Raw genomic sequence first — 21,828 nt, forward strand, 5'->3', positions numbered from 1 at the left:
CCGCGCCGCCCTTGCGCGCGCCCGCGCCCGCTCCCGTGACGTCCGTGTCGCCTGCGGCTGCGCTACTCGCGCCGCCCATGCGCCCGAAAACCGAAATTCTGACTGCGCCGCCCGCACGCGTGCTGCCCGTGTCCGCACCTGCGCCGCCCGCGCCTTCAACCGCGCCGCCAGCGCGCTAGATGACCGCGCCCGAGATCGCGCCGCCCGCGTGCGTTCCGCTTGCGTCCGCAATTCCGCATCCGCGCTGCCCGAGTGCGCGCCGTCCATGCCTTCAAAAGCGACGCCCGCGACTGCGGCAATGCCGCCCTCGCCCGCGACGCCCGCGAGCACGACACCTGAGTTCGCGTGGCCCGCGCTTCGTGCGCCGCCCGCCCGCGCGACGCCCGCACCCAATGCGGCGACCGGCCTTTTAGGCGTGTACAAGACGTACATCCGGTCACGCCTAACATATGCAGCCCCCGCGTGGTACGCGCTGGTGGGAGAGTGCAATAGGAAGCGACTCGACGCCCAGCAGTCGCTATCCTTGCGCAGCATCATTGATGCCCCGTTCTACGTGCGGAACACCGTCATTGCTCGGGGCCTAGGCGTATAACCCCTGGACCACTTCATCGGCAGCCTAACCACGAGGATGTTCGGGCGTGCGGATAGGTCGCTCTTTCGCCATTTGTGCGAGCTAGCGCCCTACAACCGCCGACCGCCCGACAAAAAGGGCCTGCCGCGCGACCTCGTGCGAGCAGTGAGCCTTCAACCATCGGACCAGACATCCTCAAACACGGACTCAACCCACCTTGCCACCGCCTGACGATCGCTCGCTGGACTCCGAGGGCTCGATCTCGCTGGCGGTTCAAGAAGACACCGGACATGACATCAACTGAGGCCTAGACCTCAAAACCAGGGACCCGGCCATATTTGTGGTCGGCGTATGACGCCGCTGAGGGGGGCAACCGCCCCGAACGGCATCCCCGCCCCCTGCTCCGCAGAGGACGAGATGAAACCTCGAACGATAGTGCAGAGGATCGCTCAGTGTGCCAACGGATGTGCATGGATGTATTTCAGCCTACCAGAGCTCGGTCGCCACAACTACACCAACGCGTACTCGCAAAACTTTCGCTGAGAGAATGGGGAGCGATACGACCCGACTCAGTCGGCGGGAATTTGATCATTTTAGCACGCCTTGTGCCGGAGCCCTCTCTGCATTACTGAACCCGGTCCCGTTAAAGCGGTAGCCCCGGGGTAGGGAATGTGGGGTCCGGCAACGCCGGTACAATAGCAACGCTCTGCACACCGCCGCCGACAGAGGCCGCTCCAGATGGAGGAGAAGGAGGATGACGGTAGACGTAAACCGAGAGGTGATCGCCTACCCTCAATGTCGAGGAAAAAAGAATCCGCGGGTAGCTGCTCACAACGCAGCGTAAACCACCCACACGACGACTCGGATATCGATGAGGAACATGACTTGCCACACGAACAATTAAGATCCCGCAATGTGGGTATTCCGCGCCGCCTTGTACACGGAATACCCACAAAGGAGGCGACGGCACCACAGACGATCACGCAGACGCCGAAAATCAAGACAGCTGATTCGAACCGCACTGATTGGGTATCAAAAACGACCGCGGGTAGGCGAATTCACGTCGACTTCGAACTACCCGCAATTTCCGAGGACACTCCGGTGGGGGAATTCTTCGAAAAATTGATGTCAGAGGAGGAGGGTAGTTGCTTCGATCAAGAGGATCAACTACCCCCAAGAAACAAAGAAGCCGCATAAACAAAAAACATCGTCATCATCATCAGTCAACTCCACTCCGGCGCCACTGCTTCGATTCGCGAACGGCGAAGCTGGGACGCAGCCCAATCGCAGCGCCATGCGACGATGGAGTGCGCTTCACGCCGCAAGACGGGGAGGAGTACCGGGTGGTGGCGGACCACACCACCTGAGGAGAGCCACACTTCTTCACACCCAGGGACAGAGTGGGAGGAAATAAAGGAGGCGCTGCGGGGCCTCCAATTTGAGGCCGAATATATCAAATGCATCCGGGCACGTAGCGGCCGGCCCGGGTGCGTCTTCTTCGTGCAACTGGCCGGAACGCCGAAGGAGAATGCCGGGAAATATAACGTACGAGAACTATATATGCTATATATGCCCGGCGTTAAGATAGAAGCCTGGCGGGGCAAGAAGGGGGCCCAATGTCACAGATGCCAAGCCTTCAGGCACTCTTCGCACTGCTGCTACCGGCCGATAACATGCGTGCGGTGCGGCAGACCGCACGCAGCCAAGGAGTGCACGCGACCGAGGGAGGAGCCAGCCACCTGCGCCAACTGCGGACGTCAACCAGTGGACCTCACCCAGCCAACCACACCGGCTGCCCAGAGTTTCGCAGAGAGGCGCGGAACAAAAGGGCGGGCACCCCGGCCCGCACCCGCCCCAACACAGGAAAGAGTGAAAAAGGGCCAAGAAACCGCGGCGGCCAACAACTCGTCGCTAACCCCCAAGTCGAGGGCGAGCTAGACTCAGGCTCGCTCATGGCGAAGGGGAACAAGCCCAGGCCCAGGGGGGAAAAGGGACCGGAACCCAAACCAGGCCCCTCTACCGCCCAAAGTAAAAAGAAGAAGCCTAGGAGGAGGAAAAAACAGACCCGCACTGAGGACAATGGAGACCCCCCTACCAACAAGGAAGAGGCGAAACGCGCAGCTGCGGACACAGCCGCACCACCACCACCGAGTGCGAACCCAGGCCTAGACCTGTTGGCGCTCCTAGACCTCCTAAGGGGCGCCACCGTGGCTCAACAAGGAGGACAGAAGAACGCCCCAGCTCAAGGACATAGAAATGGCTAACAAGGAACTGAGAATTGTTTATTGGAACGCCCAATCGTTGACCGTTGACGTTGAAGCTATCTTCGTGCGAGAGCAAAAGGTAGACATCATGCTGGTCAGCGAAACCATGCTGCAGCCCACCGCGCCACTGAAAGTCCCGGGGACTTGCAGTTATAGTCAAGCGATCCGTGGTCGGTCCACCAGCCAATCGACTACGTGTCGCACAACTCCCTGTACGTCCTGGGGGTGGACATCAAAGTCGAGGGCCACGAACTGCGGATCTACGTAGCCTATAGACCAGCGGGGGCGCCGGGCGCCATCGCCGCGGACCTGGCGGAACTCTTGAGGTCACCCATGCCGACCATCCTGGCGGGAGACTTCAAGGCCAAGCACCCGGCATGGCACTCCACCACCACAGACGCTGCCGGAAGAGCCATACACAGAGCGGCTACTGACCACAACTTTGAGGTTTCCCAGCCCGAAGAGCCGACGCACTACGACGACGCGCGCGTGACCGAACACATCATCGACTTTGTGGTCAGCAATGGTGCAGGAGACCCTGCCCGACCTGCTGTCTGACCACCGGCCGGTCCTCCTGTCACTGAAACAAACCATCGCCACACATATCACGAAGAAGCCGGGACGACGTTACAACTGGGAGATCATCACCGCGGACCTGGAGGAGAAATCCCAGACCAGGCCCATCTCCACAGAGGAAGATGTAGAAAAAGCCGCCACCACACTAGCCGCCAACATTCAGGAAGCACTTAATCACGCTGCGCGCACCAATCCGGCAAGAGAGAGAAGAACCCACTCCGGACCTGGATTCAGGATCTCATACTGCGCAAGCGCCAACTGAGGCGGCAATGGCAAAGGACGAAGTGCCCCACCCTGAAGATGTCGCTTAACGCACTCGTCAAAAGGGTGAAGAAGCAGCTGACAGAGCATGCTGCACAAGAGTGGGAGAGCCACATCGCGTCCATAGACGGCGACGTTCCCTCCGTCCATCGTCTATGCAGACAACTCGGCGCGAAAACGACGGCAACCAGGCCACTAGTGGACCAGAACGGCCAGATGAGGTACAAAGCGGAGGACAGGGCAGAAATCTTCGCCGAGTGCCTCGAAAGGCAGTTCCAGCCGAACCCTTCGGACGACTACGAGCACATAGCGGCATTAACCGAACACTTGGAGAGATACTTCGCGGCACCCATCGAGGCGGGGGACGACCCGGTCGTCTTCACACCCGGTCACGTTGAGATTGCTCTGGGACGCTGTAACCCAAGGAAAGCCCCAGGCGCGGATGGTATACCAAACATGGCCTTGCGCCACTTGCCGCATCGCTCCATTGCGGCGGTGACCAGACTGTTCAACGGTATCCTGCGCACGGGCTGTGTTGCGGACAGCCGCGAAACCAAAATAGATATATAGAACTTGTAAATAAATATTGTAAATAAATAGCTGTTAAATATGGAATAAGTAGACTAATTAGGTTAAGAATCATTGTAAAGAGCGAGTAAGTAGTTTAAGAATCGAATTGTATATTATAAGTAGCGAAATCGATTAGTTATAGTTAAATAAAGGCGAAAAACCCCAGTAGCGATAGCGAAAATTCCCCGGTAATTCAGTGCGTTTGTGATTTGGGTCCACCAATCACAGCGCCTGGATTATCGGGGAATTATAGCCAATCACGGGCGGGCTGTACCCCGGCCGCGGGGGTATAAATACAGGCCCGCCCGCAGCGATAAGGCAGTTCGACGCGGACAGCGACCCGAAGCGCTCCTCTCTCCGAAGCCTCCAGCGAGCAAGCGACCAGCGACCAGCGTAGCGAACCGACCCCTGCTATTCCAACGGACCTCCGATTGCTGCCTTACCGACCGACCACCGCGATATCGAACCGGACTCCGATTACCACCGCGAATTTACGACGAACCAGTCCAATAAAAATACAGTCCACTATCGAAGGTGTTTTCGTTGCCCTACTCCCGTTGTAACGACCGCAGAGGACTGCGAAGCACCTCGCGCTGTGAACCCGAGCTGTCTGTCGACGACAGTGTTTGGTCCTTCGAACCGGATCTGAAGACATCGACTGAAGATGGTGGTAACCCGATCTCAGGGCGACCGCGAAGAGCGCCGCCACACCCCGCCGCCCCGAAGAACAAACCGCCACCGAACGAGCTCCGACGACGACCGCCGCTGCTACTGCCACAACCACCGCTGACGACATCTGGCAACAGCGGTTGAAATTTATAATATCAATGCGGACACGAGTGCAAGCGAAAATGTGAAAAACACAAGTGCGATCGAAAAAGTAAACAATAAAAGTGTTAATCTGACCAGTGCGTTGCCGAACATTGAACGATTTTCTAAATTCGAAAGACTAATTAAAGCGACAGCACGAGTGATATTTTTTGTCGACAAGTGCCGCGACAAAGATAGTCAGTTAGAAGTGCGACATATCGAACGAGCGGAGCACCTCTGGTTCCGGAAGTGCCAGATGGATAGCTTCGCAGAAGAAATCGACATATTGCGATACGGGGGGAGGCTGCCAAAGAAGAGCACCGCGCCGCCCATGCAACGATCGCCGTCAAAAACACATTCTGCGCCGCCCGCGCGCGTGCTGCCCGCACCCGCGCCGCCCGCGAGCGCGCCGTCCGCGTCCTCAACCGCGCCGCCTGCGCGCTGGCCGGCTGCGCCCGTGACCGCACCGCCCGCGCCTGTGATATCGGAGATCACGTGGCCCGCACTCACTGTGCCGCCCGTCCGCGCGACGTCCGCATCCAATGCGGCGACCGCGCCCGCGATTCCAACGCAACCGGCGATGAGAATCCCATCGCCGTCGCGCTTCCCACCACCAGCCAATCTGCCACCGCCCTTCGCCGCCACGAACAAACGGCGACTGTCTCCCTCCCCGTCGTCGATCCCACGCCCGACCATCCCGAGGCTGGAGCTGACCCCGATGGACCTATCACGCAGAGTGACCTGCGATGACATCGGGACAGACGACGACGAAGAGGAGGACAGGGGGACAGCCAGAGCCAGAACACCCATGTCGCCTACACCACCGACGCCTTCACCGCCACCGCCACCGCCGCCACCATCACCGGCGCCCCCCGCCGCCGCGAGAGGGAAGAGGTACCCGCCCTTCGTTGTGGACGTACTGCCGGAGTGGCCCAAGCACTTCCGATACCTGCGGGAGAAGCTGGGCTACCCTCCGCACGCTGCGCCCTCCAACAAGGGCATCATTTTCACCCCCCACGGGGAAGAAGAGTACCGGACTGTTGACCGGTACCTTAGGACGATCCCTGACATTCAGTGGCACTGCTACAGACCAAACGAGGAGCTGAATGTCAAGATTGCAGTGATCGGCCTCCCGGCAAACACCGAACCAGACGACATAGTGGAGAGCCTGCGGGAGAAGGGCTTCCTCCCGATATTCGCGAGCCAGGTCCGAGCCCGCGCAGGAAGACCGGGCTGCATCTTCCATGTGCAGCTCCAACGGACCCACTGAGACCGTCCCAGCCATCTACCGTGTCAACGAGCTACTGGGCATGCTCGGGGTCAGGGTAGAGGCATGGAGGGGCAAGAAAGGCCCTGCGCAGTGCCATAGGTGCCAAGCCTTCCGGCACTCATCGGCGAACTGCCACCGACGCCAAGCCTGCGTGCGCTGCGGCGGCGAACACTTTGCCCGTGACTGCCCGCTGCCGAAAGAAGACCCACCGACGTGTGCAAACTGCAGGGGACCCCACACTGCAAACAGCACGACGTGTCCGGTCTTCAAGACGGAAGCAAGGCACAGGACGGCGGGAATTGCTCCGCGCAGCCGCGCGACCACACGCGCAGGCGCGACACCAGCTGGAGCGACCTCCACTACGGTGGAAAAGGGCCATGCGCCCAACTCCCTCATGGCGGCGGCCAACGATGGGAGGCGTCCGCCTACGAAGAGGCGACGAAAGCGCGGCGGGAGGAAGAGGAAGGCCTCCAGACCAGAGCCGCGCGAGCCCGAGCCGACACAAGCGGCACAGGAAACACTGCCGACAATCGGCCCGAGCCCGGAGGTTGCCGCCCCTGCGAAGGGGAAGAAGGCAAAGCCAGGCCCGGAAGCTGACGACGGCAGAACCAGAAAGGAGCTGATCCTGATTCTACAGGAGCTCCTCACAGCCGCCCAGTCGGGACAGTACATTGTCCCGATCATACTGAGGCGGCTGGCCGACTTGTACGCGCAGGATGGCTAGCCGACTCAGGGTGATCCACTGGAACGCTGATGGCCTCGCTCCAAGGAAGACCGTGCTGCTGCGTCATCTCCTGGCCGAGCAGAAGATCGACGTAGCCCTAATATCGGAAACCCATCTTAAGGCAGGGGACCGCCTTAAGTTCCAGGCTATTACTCATACAGGAAAGAGGAGATCTCGCCGCTAGGAAACGCCTACCGGGGACTGGCTATCCTAGTAAAGAGAAATTTGGTGCACCAACCGCTGCCGTTGCTGACGACGCTCAGGTCGTCCTATGCCCTCGGTGTGGAAATCTGCGTCAACGGACATCCCCTGCGTGTGTTCGCTTTCTACAAGCCGCCCAGCTCTCGTCTCGCAGTGGCTGACGTCCACGACCTGCTGGACTCGCCGCTGCCCACGATTGTAGCGGGCGACTTCAACTGCAAGCACACTGCCTGGAATTCCTCGAAGATCTGCCCAGATGGGCGAAGACTCTTCGACGACGCAGAGAACCAGGGATACGAGGTGCTAGGACCGGAGGTCCCGACGCACTATCCCCACAATGCAGCCCACAGCCCAGACGTCATCGACCTCATGGTGGCTCGCGGCCTTACCACCTGGCCCGCGCATGACGTCTTGGACTACCACCTTTTCTCCGACCACCAACCTGTACTGGCGACTCTGGATATGGCACCGGCTCGGACCGCTGCACCTCCACCACGCCGTAGACAGGACTGGGACCGCTTCGCAGCCTACATGGCTGAACACTCGCCGTCCTTCCCCGTGACCAGTACGGATGAAGTTGACCGCCTTGCCGAGCTGTTCAGTACATGTACCAACGAAGCCCTCGCGCACTCTGGCGCTGAGCCCCGGCTCGTCCAACGCCCACCCACGAAGCCAGATTCCCGCAAACATCCTGACCCTCATCCAGAGGAAGAGGAGGTTGCGTCGCCAGTACAACCGCACCAGATGCCCGACCATGAAGTCCCAGCTGAACGCGCTCGCCGAGAAGATTTCGAGGGGCCTTGCCGTACACTCGGAATATTCTTGGCTCGAGTACATCGCTTCAGCTGGAGAAGACTGGACCGGCATCCACCGCCTGTGTCGCCGACTGGCTAGCAAGCCAGCACCCATCCGCCCTCTTCTCGCCAGTGACGGAACCATCCGCTACAGGGCAGAAGATAGGGCGGAGATCTTTGCGGACCACCTGGAGGCACAATTCTCTCCAAACCCCTCGGACGACCACCAACACGAGGCGGCTATTGAGCAGCGACTGGCGGAGTATTTCGCTACGCCGATAGCCCCCGACGAAGACCCCATCGTGTTCTCCCCAGGCCAAGTCGCGAGGATGATCCGACGTGTCCCGCTGAAGAAGGCGCCTGGCCCCGACCGCATCCCCAACGAGGCGCTGCGTCACCTGCCCCCGCGAGCCATCGCGACGTTGACGCGGCTCTTCAACGGAGTCCTGCGGACGGGCCACTTTCCGCGCTCGTGGAAGCTGGGGCGCGTCATCATGCTCCCGAAGCCGGGGAAGAACATCCTCCGCCCTGAGAGCCACCGTCCCATCACTCTGCTGCCGACAACCTCGAGTCTTCGAGAGGCTGCTGCTGGTCCACTTGTCGCCGCATATCCAGCCGCGCGACGAACAGTTTGGCTTTCGGGCCGAACACTCGACCACGCTGCAGCTCGCCAGAGTTCTACACCAAGCCGCCGCCGCCTACAACAAGAAGGAGCACTCCGTCGCCGTTATGCTCGACATGGAGAAGGCCTTCGACCGTGTATGGCACCGCGGCCTGGTGTACAAGATGTCGACGTCCACCGCCCCTCGACGTGTGGTGAAAACCGTGGCCACCTTTCTGGAAGACCGCCAGTTCCAGGTAGCGGTGGAGAGCGCGGTATCCACCGCGCGCCCCATCCGCGCTGGTGTGCCACAGGGGAGCTGCCTATCGCCTGTGTGCTACGGGCGATACACGAACGACATCCCGGTCAGCGAGGGCGTGATGCTCGCGCTGTATGCCGATGACGCCGCCTATGTCAGCACGTCCATGAGCCTTGTGCATGCGGCGCGCAAGGCTCAACTCTGCCTTGACACCCTCCCAGCTTGGTTGGATGAGTGGAGGCTTCGGGTTAACGTAGCGAAGACCCAGGCCATCGCCGTTACGACGAAGCTGCTGCTGCCACCAAGACTGACGCTGCTGGGGCAGGCCATCGAGTGGTCACCCTCGGTGAAATATCTGGGGGTCACCATCGACCGCCGCCTCACCATGGCCCCGCACGTGAACAACGTCATTGCCCAGACGCGCGCAGTGCGCGCCCTTCTACGCCCGGTCCTCAGGTCCCGACTACCCACGCGTGCCAAGTTGGGCGTGTACAAGACATATGTCCGGTCACGCCTAACATATGCAGCCCCAGCGTGGTATGCGCTAGTGGGAGAGTGCAACAGGAAGCGACTCGATGCCCAGCAGTCGCTATCCTTGCGCGCCACCGTTGACGCTCCCCGCTACGTGCGGAACGAAGTGATAGCTCGGGACCTAGGCGTAGAACCCCTGGGCCGGTTCATCGAAGACCTGGCGACAAGGATGTTCGGTCGCGCGGATAGGTCGCGCTTTCGCCATTTGAGCGAGCTAGCGCCCTATCACCGCCGACCGCCCGACAAGAGGGGACTGCCGCGCGACCTCGTGCGCGCAGGCACCCCGCCCACCCCGGATTGACGACACTGGACTAGACCTACCTTGCCGCCAGCTGACGATCGCTCGCTGGACCTCCCCGAACGGGGTCCCATCCGGCGGGCTTGATCTCGCAGGCGGCTAAAGACGACACCGGACTCGACACCACTGGGGCCAACCGGCCCCAACCCCAGTGACCCGGCCATATTTGTGGCCGGCGCCTGACTCCGCCGAGAGGGGTCAAAACCCCGAGCGGCATCCCCGCCCCCTGCTTCGCAGGGGTCGAGATGAAAACCCGACGACGATAAGGCAGTTCGACGCGGACAGCGACCCGAAGCGCTCCTCTCTCCGAAGCCTCCAGCGAGCAAGCGACCAGCGACCAGCGAAGCGAACCGACCCCTGCTATTCCAACGGACCTCCGATTGCTGCCTTACCGACCGACCACCGCGATATCGAACCGGACTCCGATTACCACCGCGAATTTACGACGAACCAGTCCAATAAATATACAGTCCACTATCGAAGGTGTTTTCGTTGCCCCACTCCCGTTGTAACGACCGCAGAGGACTGCGAAGCACCTCGCGCTGTGAACCCGAGCTGTCTGTCGACGACAGGCTGCTTCCCTAAGATCTGGAAGCTTGGCCGGGTCATCACACTGCGAAAACCCGGCAAGAACCTTCAGAGACCGGAGAGCCACCGCCCGATCACTCCTCAGCACAATCTCCAAGGTGTTTGAGATACATTGAACCTCGGCCGGAATAAAATGAAATGTGAAATAAGGCCCTTAGGATAATGTTTACACTTATCAACCATTGGCTGGCCTATTGGCATAATAACCTGACCAACTTTATAATAGTTGAAAAACCCCGGCATTGCCATTTCAAAGTTCAATATCTTAAAAACGGCTAAACCGATTTTTATCAAACAGAATTCAGCGCCCTACGCGTATTTAAGAGCTTTAAGATTTCTACGAGCCATATGTCCCTAGTGAGGGACAACCGGAAAAAACATCATCACATCAACATCATAGGAATTCCCAAAAAAACAATTGTGGTTTTGATTGCGCTGGGGAGTTTCTAACGCTTCAGCATTATGCTAAGCCAGTGTCCGATTCACAACCGCAATGACATACCTTCGTGTTGTCTATTTTTTGTACCTAATAAATACTAATAATATTGTAATGTTGTCATGTTGTGAATAAATGTATTTTCTTTGTTCTTTCTTTCCTTTCATTGACATTGCAATAATAAGCTGCCATGAAAAATTTTATGACTTGTGGTTCCGATCCCATTATTTTTTGTTGATAAAATAATTTATTTTTAACAATAAAAGTAGGTATAAAAAACTTAAATTTAAAATTTAAATAACCCGACATAAAAAAACCCCAGCAAAAATAATAAATAAACGCCCGAAAAAAAACGCCGAACAAAAACGCCGCCAAAAAAGACAACTATTATTATTATATTTAGCCTATAACTGTGTCCCACTGCTGGCCAAAGGCCTCTCCTCATGACTTCCACATCTCCCTATCCAGAGCTATATTTGGCCACTCACTCAATTCCGCGTCCAGGTCATCTCGCCATCACCGCCTCGGCCTGCCTTGCCGTCGGTGCCCGTCATGTGGTACCCACCATGTGGCTTTGTGCGCCCATCTTTGTGGGTGCATCTGGCAGACATGCCCGGCCCAGTCCCACTTAAGTTTGGCGGTCGCTTTTCCAACATCAGCTATTCGAGTCTTGGAGCGCAATGTGGTGTTCCGGATACAATCAGTCCTTTTTGCCCCAAAAAAGACAACTAAAAAGTAAAAAATAATTAATGCAGTACCTATCTGCGAAGAATTCGTTTATCCCTATCCCGCGGGGACTATGCTTATTTACCGAAAAATTTGCCTAAGTTAATTTAGTATAAGTACCTATCATAGTAATATTTTTTTATCTAAGCGTCGTCGGAGTCGGGGGACCGCTTAGGTTAACAGGAAACTAAAGTAAATGTTGTATTTTTTAAGTATTCAAATTTTAAGTGTATTAGTGTTTTGGATATCCTGGCTGCAGCATCAGCTCATCTTGTTGCAACCATTGCATTGTATGTAGAATCAAATACTGATCAAAACGTATCCAAACACGACATATGTGCTATTATTTTTTATAGTGTACTAGTGTGCTGGATATCCTGGCTGCAGCATTAGGTCATCCTGTTACCACCACTGCATTGTATGTAGAATCAAATAGTGATCGAAACGAATCCAAACACTATATATCTGCTATGGTTTTATCAAGAGTTTACCTACTAGTGTTTTGGATATCCTGGCTGCAGCATCAGGCCGAGAATTCCATAATCTTGCATAGTTATATAGCATATATGGGTGTTTCAAATTTTAGGTCCCAATTATGTTTGGAAGTAAAGTAAATACCCATTTTGCGTCTAAGATTCCTACCGCAGCGAACAAAAGAGCTGATGATCTTGAAACGGCTGGACCGATTTTGATAAAACATGTCTAAGAACCATCGCTAGAAACCCTGCTTTCAAATACTTAAAAAAAAACTGCATTCAAATCGGTCCACCCGTTTAAGAGCTACGGTGCCACAGACAGACACACATAGCGGCCAAACTTATAACACCCCTTTTTTTGCGTCGGGGATTAAAAACAGGGACTAAGTATAAAATTAACATAACTAAAAATAACTTAAAATAGCTATCCCATGGGATTATCGGGATAAAAGGTAGCCAATGTGATTCTAGACATCCAAATATCAATATACCAAGTTCCATCCAAATCCATCCAGTCGTTTTGGCGTAAAGGAGCAACATAAATACACTAGTACTCACAAACTTTCGCATTTAAAATATTAGTAGGATTAACATACCAGAACAGCTGGAAATAACTGGATGAGCACTGCTCAAGATAAACAAAAGTGAAAAGAGATGTAGGCTTTTACCCAATAGGGGCCATACAGTAAACTATCACTAGTATAATTTATAAAGAACTTATTTTCATTATTATTATAGGCTCTTTATTTCCATTTTGAATCACAAAACATAATCATACTTAAGTGCTTGCATTACTCAAATCAATTATGTCATATAGATTATTAATATACATTAAAATACATAACTGCATTTCATAATAAATAGATTAATAAAAACAATTCTATGGAAATGGGTAAAGCCTCCTAAATTTTGTTCCAAGGTCCTTTGCCAAGCCATTAGCATTTCTACTATTTACCAACTAAGTACAGATAATATTTTATATATGGAGAATTCAAAGCAATAATAAAACTCAGATGAGCTAACAGAATATTTTATGCCATTTTTTTCTTCCTACGCGATTCTGTAAAAATAAATTACACAGCATTTGATCACATGCGAAACAAGTCAATATTTTACGCAAGGTCCTACGAGCACAAGTATAATTCACACAACTGAATTTATTGCGTTATACTTATAGTATTTAATATTTATCTTTATTTTTATTTATCTATCTATAATAGTGTTTTTCTAGTCCATTTACAATTTACAAAACATAGTCGTTTACGTAAAAATGCATTATTAATTAGTGAACAAATCATCAACAGCAAAAGTGAAAAATTTAATAAATAGGGGCCATAAATATAAAAAATAAAGAACTTATTTTCATTATTATTATAGGCTCTTTATTTCCATTTTGAATCACAAAACATAATCATACTTAAGTGCTTGAATTAACGCATGTCAAATTCAATTGTGTGATTCATATGTCATATTTAGCAATAAACAAGATTTAGAAATAATCAATTAGCATTACCATATTCAAATCCCAAGTACTAAGTCAGTCGCAAAGAACTTATTATACAGTTCAAAGAACTTATTATACTGTATGGAGAATTCAAAGCTTTAATAATAATAAAACCACCAGATGATTGTCCTACAGTTTCAGATCTATCCAAGATCCTTAGTCATGGCAAGTCTACATTACAATTACAAATTAAAAGTTTACATTTTCTTACACTGTGTTCATGGTGTACGCCACGGGTTTATAACGCGACGTGTAGTGCCCCCGCATGAAGCTGAAGTCCGGAACGTGGGTACAGTCAGCCCCGTTGTGGCAGCGCTCCAATAGTAGTTCACGACACTGCTCCGACATGGGGAGATCCAGCTTTCTAGACATGGGAGGGTCACGTGTCATATTTTTTTGCAAATAAAACATTGATACACGTTTTCTATTTCCATACATTGTAAAATAAGATTAATCAAATATCTTCTATTGTTGCAAAATAATATTAATCTTATTAATATCAATTACTTTAGAAGAGTATCTACTGTTATACTGTTTAGAGCCCAGGGGCAGGGCAGGTCATGATCCCCATGATCCCCCCCTCTGGATCCATCTTATCAGTGGTTAGCAGAACAAGTTAAAAGGACAAGGACTTCTGATTTGATTTATATTTACACTAGCCATTACCCGTGACTCTGTCTGCATAGAATTCATTTATCTCCATCCCGTGGGAACTGCAATTTCTGGGATAAAAACAATCTTAAGTCCTTCTCCGGGACTCAATATCTGTATACCGAATTTCACATAAATTGTTTGTGGTTTAGACTTGATGAAGTAACAAACAGACTTACAAACTTATCCATTTATAATATTAGTGGGATACTATCATCATAGCCTGCAAAGGGTAGTGTGCACTACAATTTAAGATTCAGTAGTTTTCTTTCATTTTTATGTATAACTAGCCTAAACCCGCAGCTTTGCCCGCATTTGCCGTCTCATCTATCTCTGATCTATCACGAAAAATAAAGAACCACAATTAACATACAAACAACTAGAAGAATTAAAGAACTTGGAGGAAGATCTCAGAACTGAATATATTAGAAACCTACAACACACATTTTTTTTTCTTTGTTTTTCTGCACCATGGCAATCTGTTGAGTTCAACAATAAGCCACTACTCTGTCCGATATCTTGTTTTTGTTATCTGATAACACTGAGAAAATCGGTATGCACTTAAGAAGCAGTTCAATAACACTATTGAACTGCTTCGGCCTATGTCTCACAGTGATGGCCTACATCTAATATGACAAATGTAACTATGCCATGGCTGGCACATGATTTATCTGGATTGTGTTGATTGATTTGGAATTCAGCGATATCTATCTCACGCGCGATCATCGATCCAGATAAGCCACGCCACCATCTCAGTACCTTAGAGATATTCTAGTATTATAAGCTAGCATATAATGTAATGTAATGTACTTTACTTTAAGTTCAGTTGGAGATCAGTAAAGAAATTCAAGTTAACCCAGCTGCTAAAGGCACTTTTAGCCCCCCACTTATATTTCCCCCAAAGTAACCTTAACACCTTATATTACTATACGAGTACAACCGCTATGACTAGAGACTAGTCAATTAAACAAAATATTATGAAGATACAGGTCTGGAGCTCAGCCGGTTAAATGGAATAGTTTTTTTTACCCAGGAAACTAAACTACCCGAACCTACCTCATGGTAAGTATGTCGTACGTCGCGTGACTCCACACGCCTGTTGTTCCCACTGGTTTCCATCGTCCTGGTGCATTGCTTCAGTATTTCAGTACATGCCATGAGGCTGCAGAGCGCAGTAACCCGTTTCGTAGGATATCAAAGACGGATTGTGAAAGGTTAGGTACATCCACATTAATCAAGCGCGTGCTTTCACAAAGAATATGCATTTCAAATCCACCCAGTCTGAAAGCGTGAAGAAACTTTAGACTGCGCACTTGCGCAGTGCAATAGAAAAATAATTATGCGTGGACATGTTCATTGAATTTAAGGAAATTTTAAAATAAGCAAGCGAAAAAAGTGAACAGCACTCACCGACGTGGAAAATGTGAAAGAAATCAGCGACTGATCGGCCGACCGCCTTAATCTTTATTTGACTTGATGTATTGAAATCGTACTAAAAAACAAAGAGTATAAAAAATTAACAGTTATTCAAAAGAAGAGGAAAAAGCTCTCAATCTTATTTATACTTGCGCGTGCGCCGTGCCATGCAAAGTCTATATGCAAATCAAATCAATCAGATAGCTAGCCTATTATAGCTACTATTCCTCTAATCTGTGGACAGCAAGCAGCAAACTCAGTAAAGACACATCATAGACAGTGTTGCCAACAACTCAGAACCTGACAAGCCATTTTTCACAGCTTGAGTAGCCTAATGTAGCCAAATCTGAACTGAAGTAGCCTAAAAAGTAGCCTATGTGTTATTCGAGATCAGATATAAGCAATATATGTATTAATAAGGAACCCTACATTGCGCTTGGCCAGTTTTATTGTTAATTTTGCATGTTATTTTTAATTTGATGTCTGTTCGGTAATTGTAATTTTTAATTTCTATTTATTTGTCATTTAATTTAATTTACTGATTATAATTCTATTTTATTTTATTTTTTGTGATTTTAATTTTAAAATATGTATTTAATTTCTTTCTCTGATTATATTATTTTTTAATTTAATATTGAACCGAACCAACTTAGTTTGTAAGTGTGTATATACTAACAAATGAATGGATCTATGTTGTCTGATGGATAAATTATTATTATTAATTATTTATTTATGAATTGGACCACTCTCAAGTAGCCTAAAAGGCGACCAAACGCCATTTAGAATTTTATATCGGCGTCTCCGTCCCGAATAGCCTAAATGGCGACAAATTGCCTACGTTGGCAACATTGATCATAGAGAAAAATATGGCGAGCATCTTTTTTTTATTTTCCCACAAATAATTGAAGTGACATCCGCATCCGTACAGCACGTAAAAGAGAACGCTAACAAAATAAAATATTACTTTTTTTACTATGGTGAAGAAAAGGAAAGATAAAGTGGTCTATCTAGCGCATACATCTACCATATTTTATTTATGTAACAATTTCAATTAGGGGAGAAGTTTAAGATTTTGTGTGGACATAAAAACGTGGGGTAGTCCGAATTTAAATACAATTCTTATAGTACGTTAAAGAAAAAAAAATGCAGGTAGATTTTACTTTGGGTCAGTATTGAAACAGAATTAAAGAATAATTAGATAGCAAATTTTGGCTGATGGCTGCTTTTTAATAATAAGGATAATTTTGATACAAAGTAGTTTTTGAAGCTGAATAGTGATTTATTTTCCTTGAAATCTCTGACACAGTGAACATTGTTATGGTAAGTGATATGGCAAATCTATCTTCGCGGTCGTCAAAAATCAAATAAAAAGTTTACTATTGTTCGATCACCTACTCGATCACGCACGCAGTATTCTATTTTTTCTAACCATAAACATTTCAAGAAGAAAATTTTAAAAAGTAGCACCTTGGCTGTATACAGTAGGTATAGTCTTTGGTCTTTTTTTGTATGCAATTAGAAGTTTTAAAAAGTTGCGTAGCGGGAAAAATGGATTTTGGTAATTTTGGTTACTTAAATTTTTTCGTACTAACTAAGTTTAACTAACCTTTTTAGTGCGGCAGCAAAATTCTTAAATGTGTGAAGTGTTTTGTTTCGGGAAGCTTCTGTTGTAAGTAAGGTTTTCACACATGCGGCATTCTGGACGGTTTCACTACACTTTTTATTGTTTGTTTTCAACTTGAGATATCCATTGCCAAAAATTTTAACGTCTTGTATGTATGGTATGAGGCAAGAGGCGTATCACCTCGCGTTGCTGGATCCATGGCCCTCCGTCTGTCCTGCTAGTGCTCGTGCCTCCAGAACCTTTTAAACAAAAATAATGTTTAGTATTCATTCATTTATTTAGTAAAGGCATAAAAACAAGACCTTATTCTTGTTCTTTAGCATCTTACTGTCTCTACGTACATAACTCCTTATTGTACACAACACATGAGATTAACAAAAACAAGAGAATGAGATGTAGGTATAAAAGCTCAACTTATCCCTTAGATAGAGGGCTCTCATATATGTAATTGTGTCATTCTAAGTTAGGTAATATCAATACTGTTGGATTTGTAAACATGCTCATTAGGTTCACATGTGGGCCCTGTAGCTGAGTTTTGTTATAGAATCTTTAGATAAAATTTTCACCCACTCCTTTGTGTGGTCTTGACAAGAATCTTGGCAATTATACAGTTCTGATGACAATTCCCTATAATAATATGGATCAAGTACAATTTGATCTGATCATGGTGTCGGAAGCTAAGCATTGGCATTGCTAAAATGCATTGGCTTCTTGATAAAATGGTCTGAGAGTGTACTTTTACTAAGTAAACATACTGTTATAATATATTATAAGTATATATGTACCAAAAAAAATCTTAAAATATTGGACTAAGAAGTGTTAGAAGTACTAGTAAATAAAACTTTAGATATCTTAGAGTATGTTTGATAATTACTTTGTTTTTACAAGATTTTATTTAAACTTGCAGTGTACTTATGTATGAGTCAAATCTTGCAAGTGAATTTTAACCCACTTCCAGTGGTTAGATTGACTTAAAATTTAGGTAATGTAGAGTTGGTGGTGGCAGTGATACCCATGTAGTCAGGCCAGGATTGTGTCCAGAGGATGGAACTCCTCAATGGCATTGACTTGAAATTTGATTGGAAAAGTGCATTTTAGATGATAATGGCAGTACAGTCAACAAAAAGCTTGCAGCTTAATAATCTTATACACGTTTCATGATATGAAATGCTTCATTTAGTGAGTTGGCAGTCTTTCTTTACGTTGACTAGGCCCTGGACTAGATTGGCCAGATGTAAAGGCACTGTTACACATGCTTGTTACTAGCATGAGCATGCTCATGGACTGAAGCAAACTCGTTCACACTTGCTTATTACCTTTCCCCCTTCCACCCCCGTCTCGAGCATGCCACTAATAAGCATAGTAACATGTCCTGTTCACACATGTTACTAGATAGCTTGCACAATAGTAGCATGCTCTCTTGCTACTAAGGAGCATGTGTAACAGTTCCTTTAGGGACAGGTGATCAATTGCAGGAAAAAATAGAAATGTGTTCATCATATTATCATGTAATTGGATTTAAAATGCCCTTGTGTACTACAAGAGAGAGTTTTCTTCACCATCATCACCATCATAATCATCATATCAGCCACAGGAGGTGCACTGTTGGACGTAGACATTGGGCAAACAGGTTATACTTCTTCATAACTAATTTCATGAGTGAAAAGTTTAGGGGATGCATCCAAGATTGAGAGGAGGCCTGTGCCCAGCAGTGGGACGTATACAGGCTGGGACGATGAGCAAAAAAATTTCATTAACAATAAGTATAATTAAATTTATCTATCTTTTACATATCGGCAATAATGTTGGACTGGTAATCTCTTGAATTACTAAACTAATAATTGTACAAGTTTTAGTACCTACATATTTTTTTTATATTGATTTAACACCCTCAATAAGGCCACCTATTGCTTACTAATACCTTAGAAATTCTCTGTAAACCTGTGTTTATACTGCTTACTTACTATGTGTTGATGATCGATAAGGAGTCATTGTATTCTATTGTATTGTTATACAAATACAAATGGTGGTAGTCTTGTGCTTCTGACTTGGTACCACCTATTTGCCAATCCTGTTGCCAAGTAGCAGTGCTTGTGTTGACAGATAGCCGGTGAAATTACTGACACATGAGGTATTCTATCTTAGCTCTTGAGGCAGGCAACGCATCAGAAATTTGTAGGACCAGTAGATATGTATTTATGTATGTTATGTAAACTCTTTAGTGTACACAATAAGTATACTGTACAAACAAAAATAATTGACAGACATTGAGAATTATATGAACAAAGGCTAACTTATCCCTTTAAGGGATCTCCACCAGTCAACCTTTGAGTGAAAGAGAGGAGCATCCAGTTAGTTCAGGTAAAGCAAAAAGAAAAGGTAGGTTTAATCTGTATACCTGTTTTCTGTATTGTTTACTATTGTAGTGTAATAGTCATTGTATTGTATTGTAAGGCAAAAAAGTGTTATAAAGACTGACTGACATGTATACTAAACTAATACCAAATTTCAAGTCAATCAATGTTTGACATACTATTTGATCTAACATTTGACCTAATCAATGGACTGTGCTGAGGTGCCATGTACCCTTTCACCAATATATATTTTAGCTAATTAAAGTAGGAACCTACCTAATAGGATGATGGAACAGTTTTCACCTTCCAAGGGATTCTCAGTTCTTCCCGAGTCCCAGTTTTGTGCTGAAGAAGTTTCAATGGAATATTCACGGAGAATGATGCAACTTCTAGTCCTATTCAGCTCAGTTGCCCACAGGCTGTAACAAAGTTAATTATATGTTTAATTTGTAAGAGAAATGTCTATTGTGGCCATCAGAGTATTTATTAAGCTACCCAGAGACCTATGTGATCTACCTCTACATACAGATTTACATGCATGGCTGAGTAAAAGGGTTGGTATTACTTTATAAAAGAGTCCTATGGTAATTGGGCCAATCAACTTTTTTACCGACACTAATCTGTCCGCGACATTTTTCAAACCTTGTTGAAATATCTTGTTGGAAGTACCTACGATTTTTTGGTAACGCCAGAGACAATTTTGGTAACGCAGGAGATGCCCAAAGTGTCGGTAAAATAGTTGATTGGCCCAATTAAGTTTTTTTAAGTAAGTACCTATTAACAAAATATTCGCACGCCAGTAATGGTAATACCTACCTATGCAGGTTTCATTTTAATTGTGGAAGGTTCCTGTAACTATGTTATTGCTAATAAACGATTTTTGATTGTGATTTATAGTGGCGTGATGGGGCCCCAAAAATATGATACAAGATAGTTGATCTGATGATGGAGAGCCATTAGCCAGACAATAGAACTTCAAGTCAGAACAATGTAACCTAGTGTTTGGGGTCGTTAGAACAGTCTCAGGGTGCAGTTTGAGAAAAATGTGATTCAAAAAGGTGTGTGCACGGTGTTTTCATTCACCCACTGTAAAACTTGTGGTACCTACCTAGTTAAATTTAAAAAAAATTAAATATGATTTCACATATGAATTGTTAATAATTGCTTTCAAGAAAGAAAGTGAATTTGAAGAAATGTAGGGACCGTTAACGGGTTTAAAAATTATGAGCTAAGTGTCTCAAGGCCAGTCACCAAACCACTAGGTAAAAGTAAAATAAAATATGAAGATCATCCTTACTTCATGAAAATCATTGCACGTTCCAGGAAATGGCGGTTGGTGCGTCAGCCTGTGTCTACCGACGTCAAGTGGCCCGCAGTCTTCAGAATGCAGTCCTGAGGTTTGCTGCCTCCTGGAATTCCTGGTATTTCTGGAAGACAATGAGAGGCCTTAGACCAAAGTAAGTGTTTTTTTTTTAACTGCACTCCCCATTTCACTTTATTACTGAGATACTTTGTGAGAGTTTTTGACTCGAGTATGTACTTAACGGTTTTACTGATGTCGGGTCGAGTACCTACTCGCTCCCCCGGCATACCAATTACTGAACTGGGACATCAGGTCTACAGATGTCGATGGTTTCAAGTGTCCCCGAGCCCTTTACTTATGTCTGTGGCCCTTAAGGCGATTCAACCCAAAAAAAAGCAATTTACTCGGCACGCTTCGCCCTTCGCCTCGTTTTGTGAGCTCTAGCTCTATGCTATTTTGATTAGGATCCGAGACCCCAGGGCGTGGTGGCCCCAGTGCACAATTTCTTAGGCCCCTATAGCTAGCTTATTATTTGCTTGAGCTTGTGTCCTATTTTTTGTCAATGCCGAAAATGACGCTGTAATGAACAATACTTGAGGCCCTGATGTCCCAGACACTAAATACCTGTTATAATAATGGTCAAACACTTACTTAGCACGTATAACTTATTTCCTTCGCTTTAATTATCCACTTATATGTTTCGCTAGTTGATATCATTAATAAACAGTTATTTTTACGGTTTGTTTGATGCATTTCACTAATTTTCTGTTCAATTATTTCTGATATTTCTTCTCATGTTTTCTTCGCGGAGTTCACTATCAGACTAAACTACAGTACAAACACTTTCAAGTCAAGGCGCTATTTGACAACACCCCTCCCCGCTTCTTATCTGCGCATGCGTCAAAGTGAGATATTTCAGAATGATATAAATACATGCACGCTGAAAAACCCTTTATTATTCTAAATCTCGGAGTCGGAGTCGGGAGTCGGGCAGTCGGGCGGCGCTATGATGCCGGTCGG

The 21,828-nt window shown here is 47.8% G+C and overlaps 1 protein-coding gene and 1 long non-coding RNA gene across 3 annotated transcripts in view; one reads left to right on the forward strand and one right to left on the reverse strand.

The window, feature by feature from the left end:
* The first annotated feature begins 16,761 nt into the window (after positions 1–16,761).
* Positions 16,762–21,828, forward strand: part of LOC141442900 (uncharacterized) — a 52,388-nt gene continuing 47,321 nt past the window's right edge. The window contains exons 1-2 of one of the 2 annotated variants that reach the window (XM_074108052.1): positions 16,762–16,847; positions 20,829–20,962. In XM_074108052.1, coding sequence (XP_073964153.1) covers positions 16,845–16,847; positions 20,829–20,962 — 137 coding nt within the window. In that variant the 5' untranslated portion in view covers positions 16,762–16,844. Of the gene's footprint in view, positions 16,848–20,828; positions 20,963–21,828 lie in introns of those variants that run through there. The other variant, XM_074108053.1, reaches the window with a different exon arrangement.
* LOC141442911 (uncharacterized) lies at positions 17,184–20,881 on the reverse strand. Its single transcript, XR_012452986.1, has 3 exons — positions 20,803–20,881; positions 19,782–19,924; positions 17,184–17,390 (listed from the first exon to the last, which is right to left on the reverse strand). It is a non-coding gene; the product is annotated as an uncharacterized lncRNA (long non-coding RNA).

Source organism: Choristoneura fumiferana, chromosome 26 (genome assembly GCF_025370935.1).
Source record: "Choristoneura fumiferana chromosome 26, NRCan_CFum_1, whole genome shotgun sequence".
Taxonomy (NCBI): Eukaryota; Metazoa; Arthropoda; class Insecta; order Lepidoptera; family Tortricidae; genus Choristoneura; species Choristoneura fumiferana.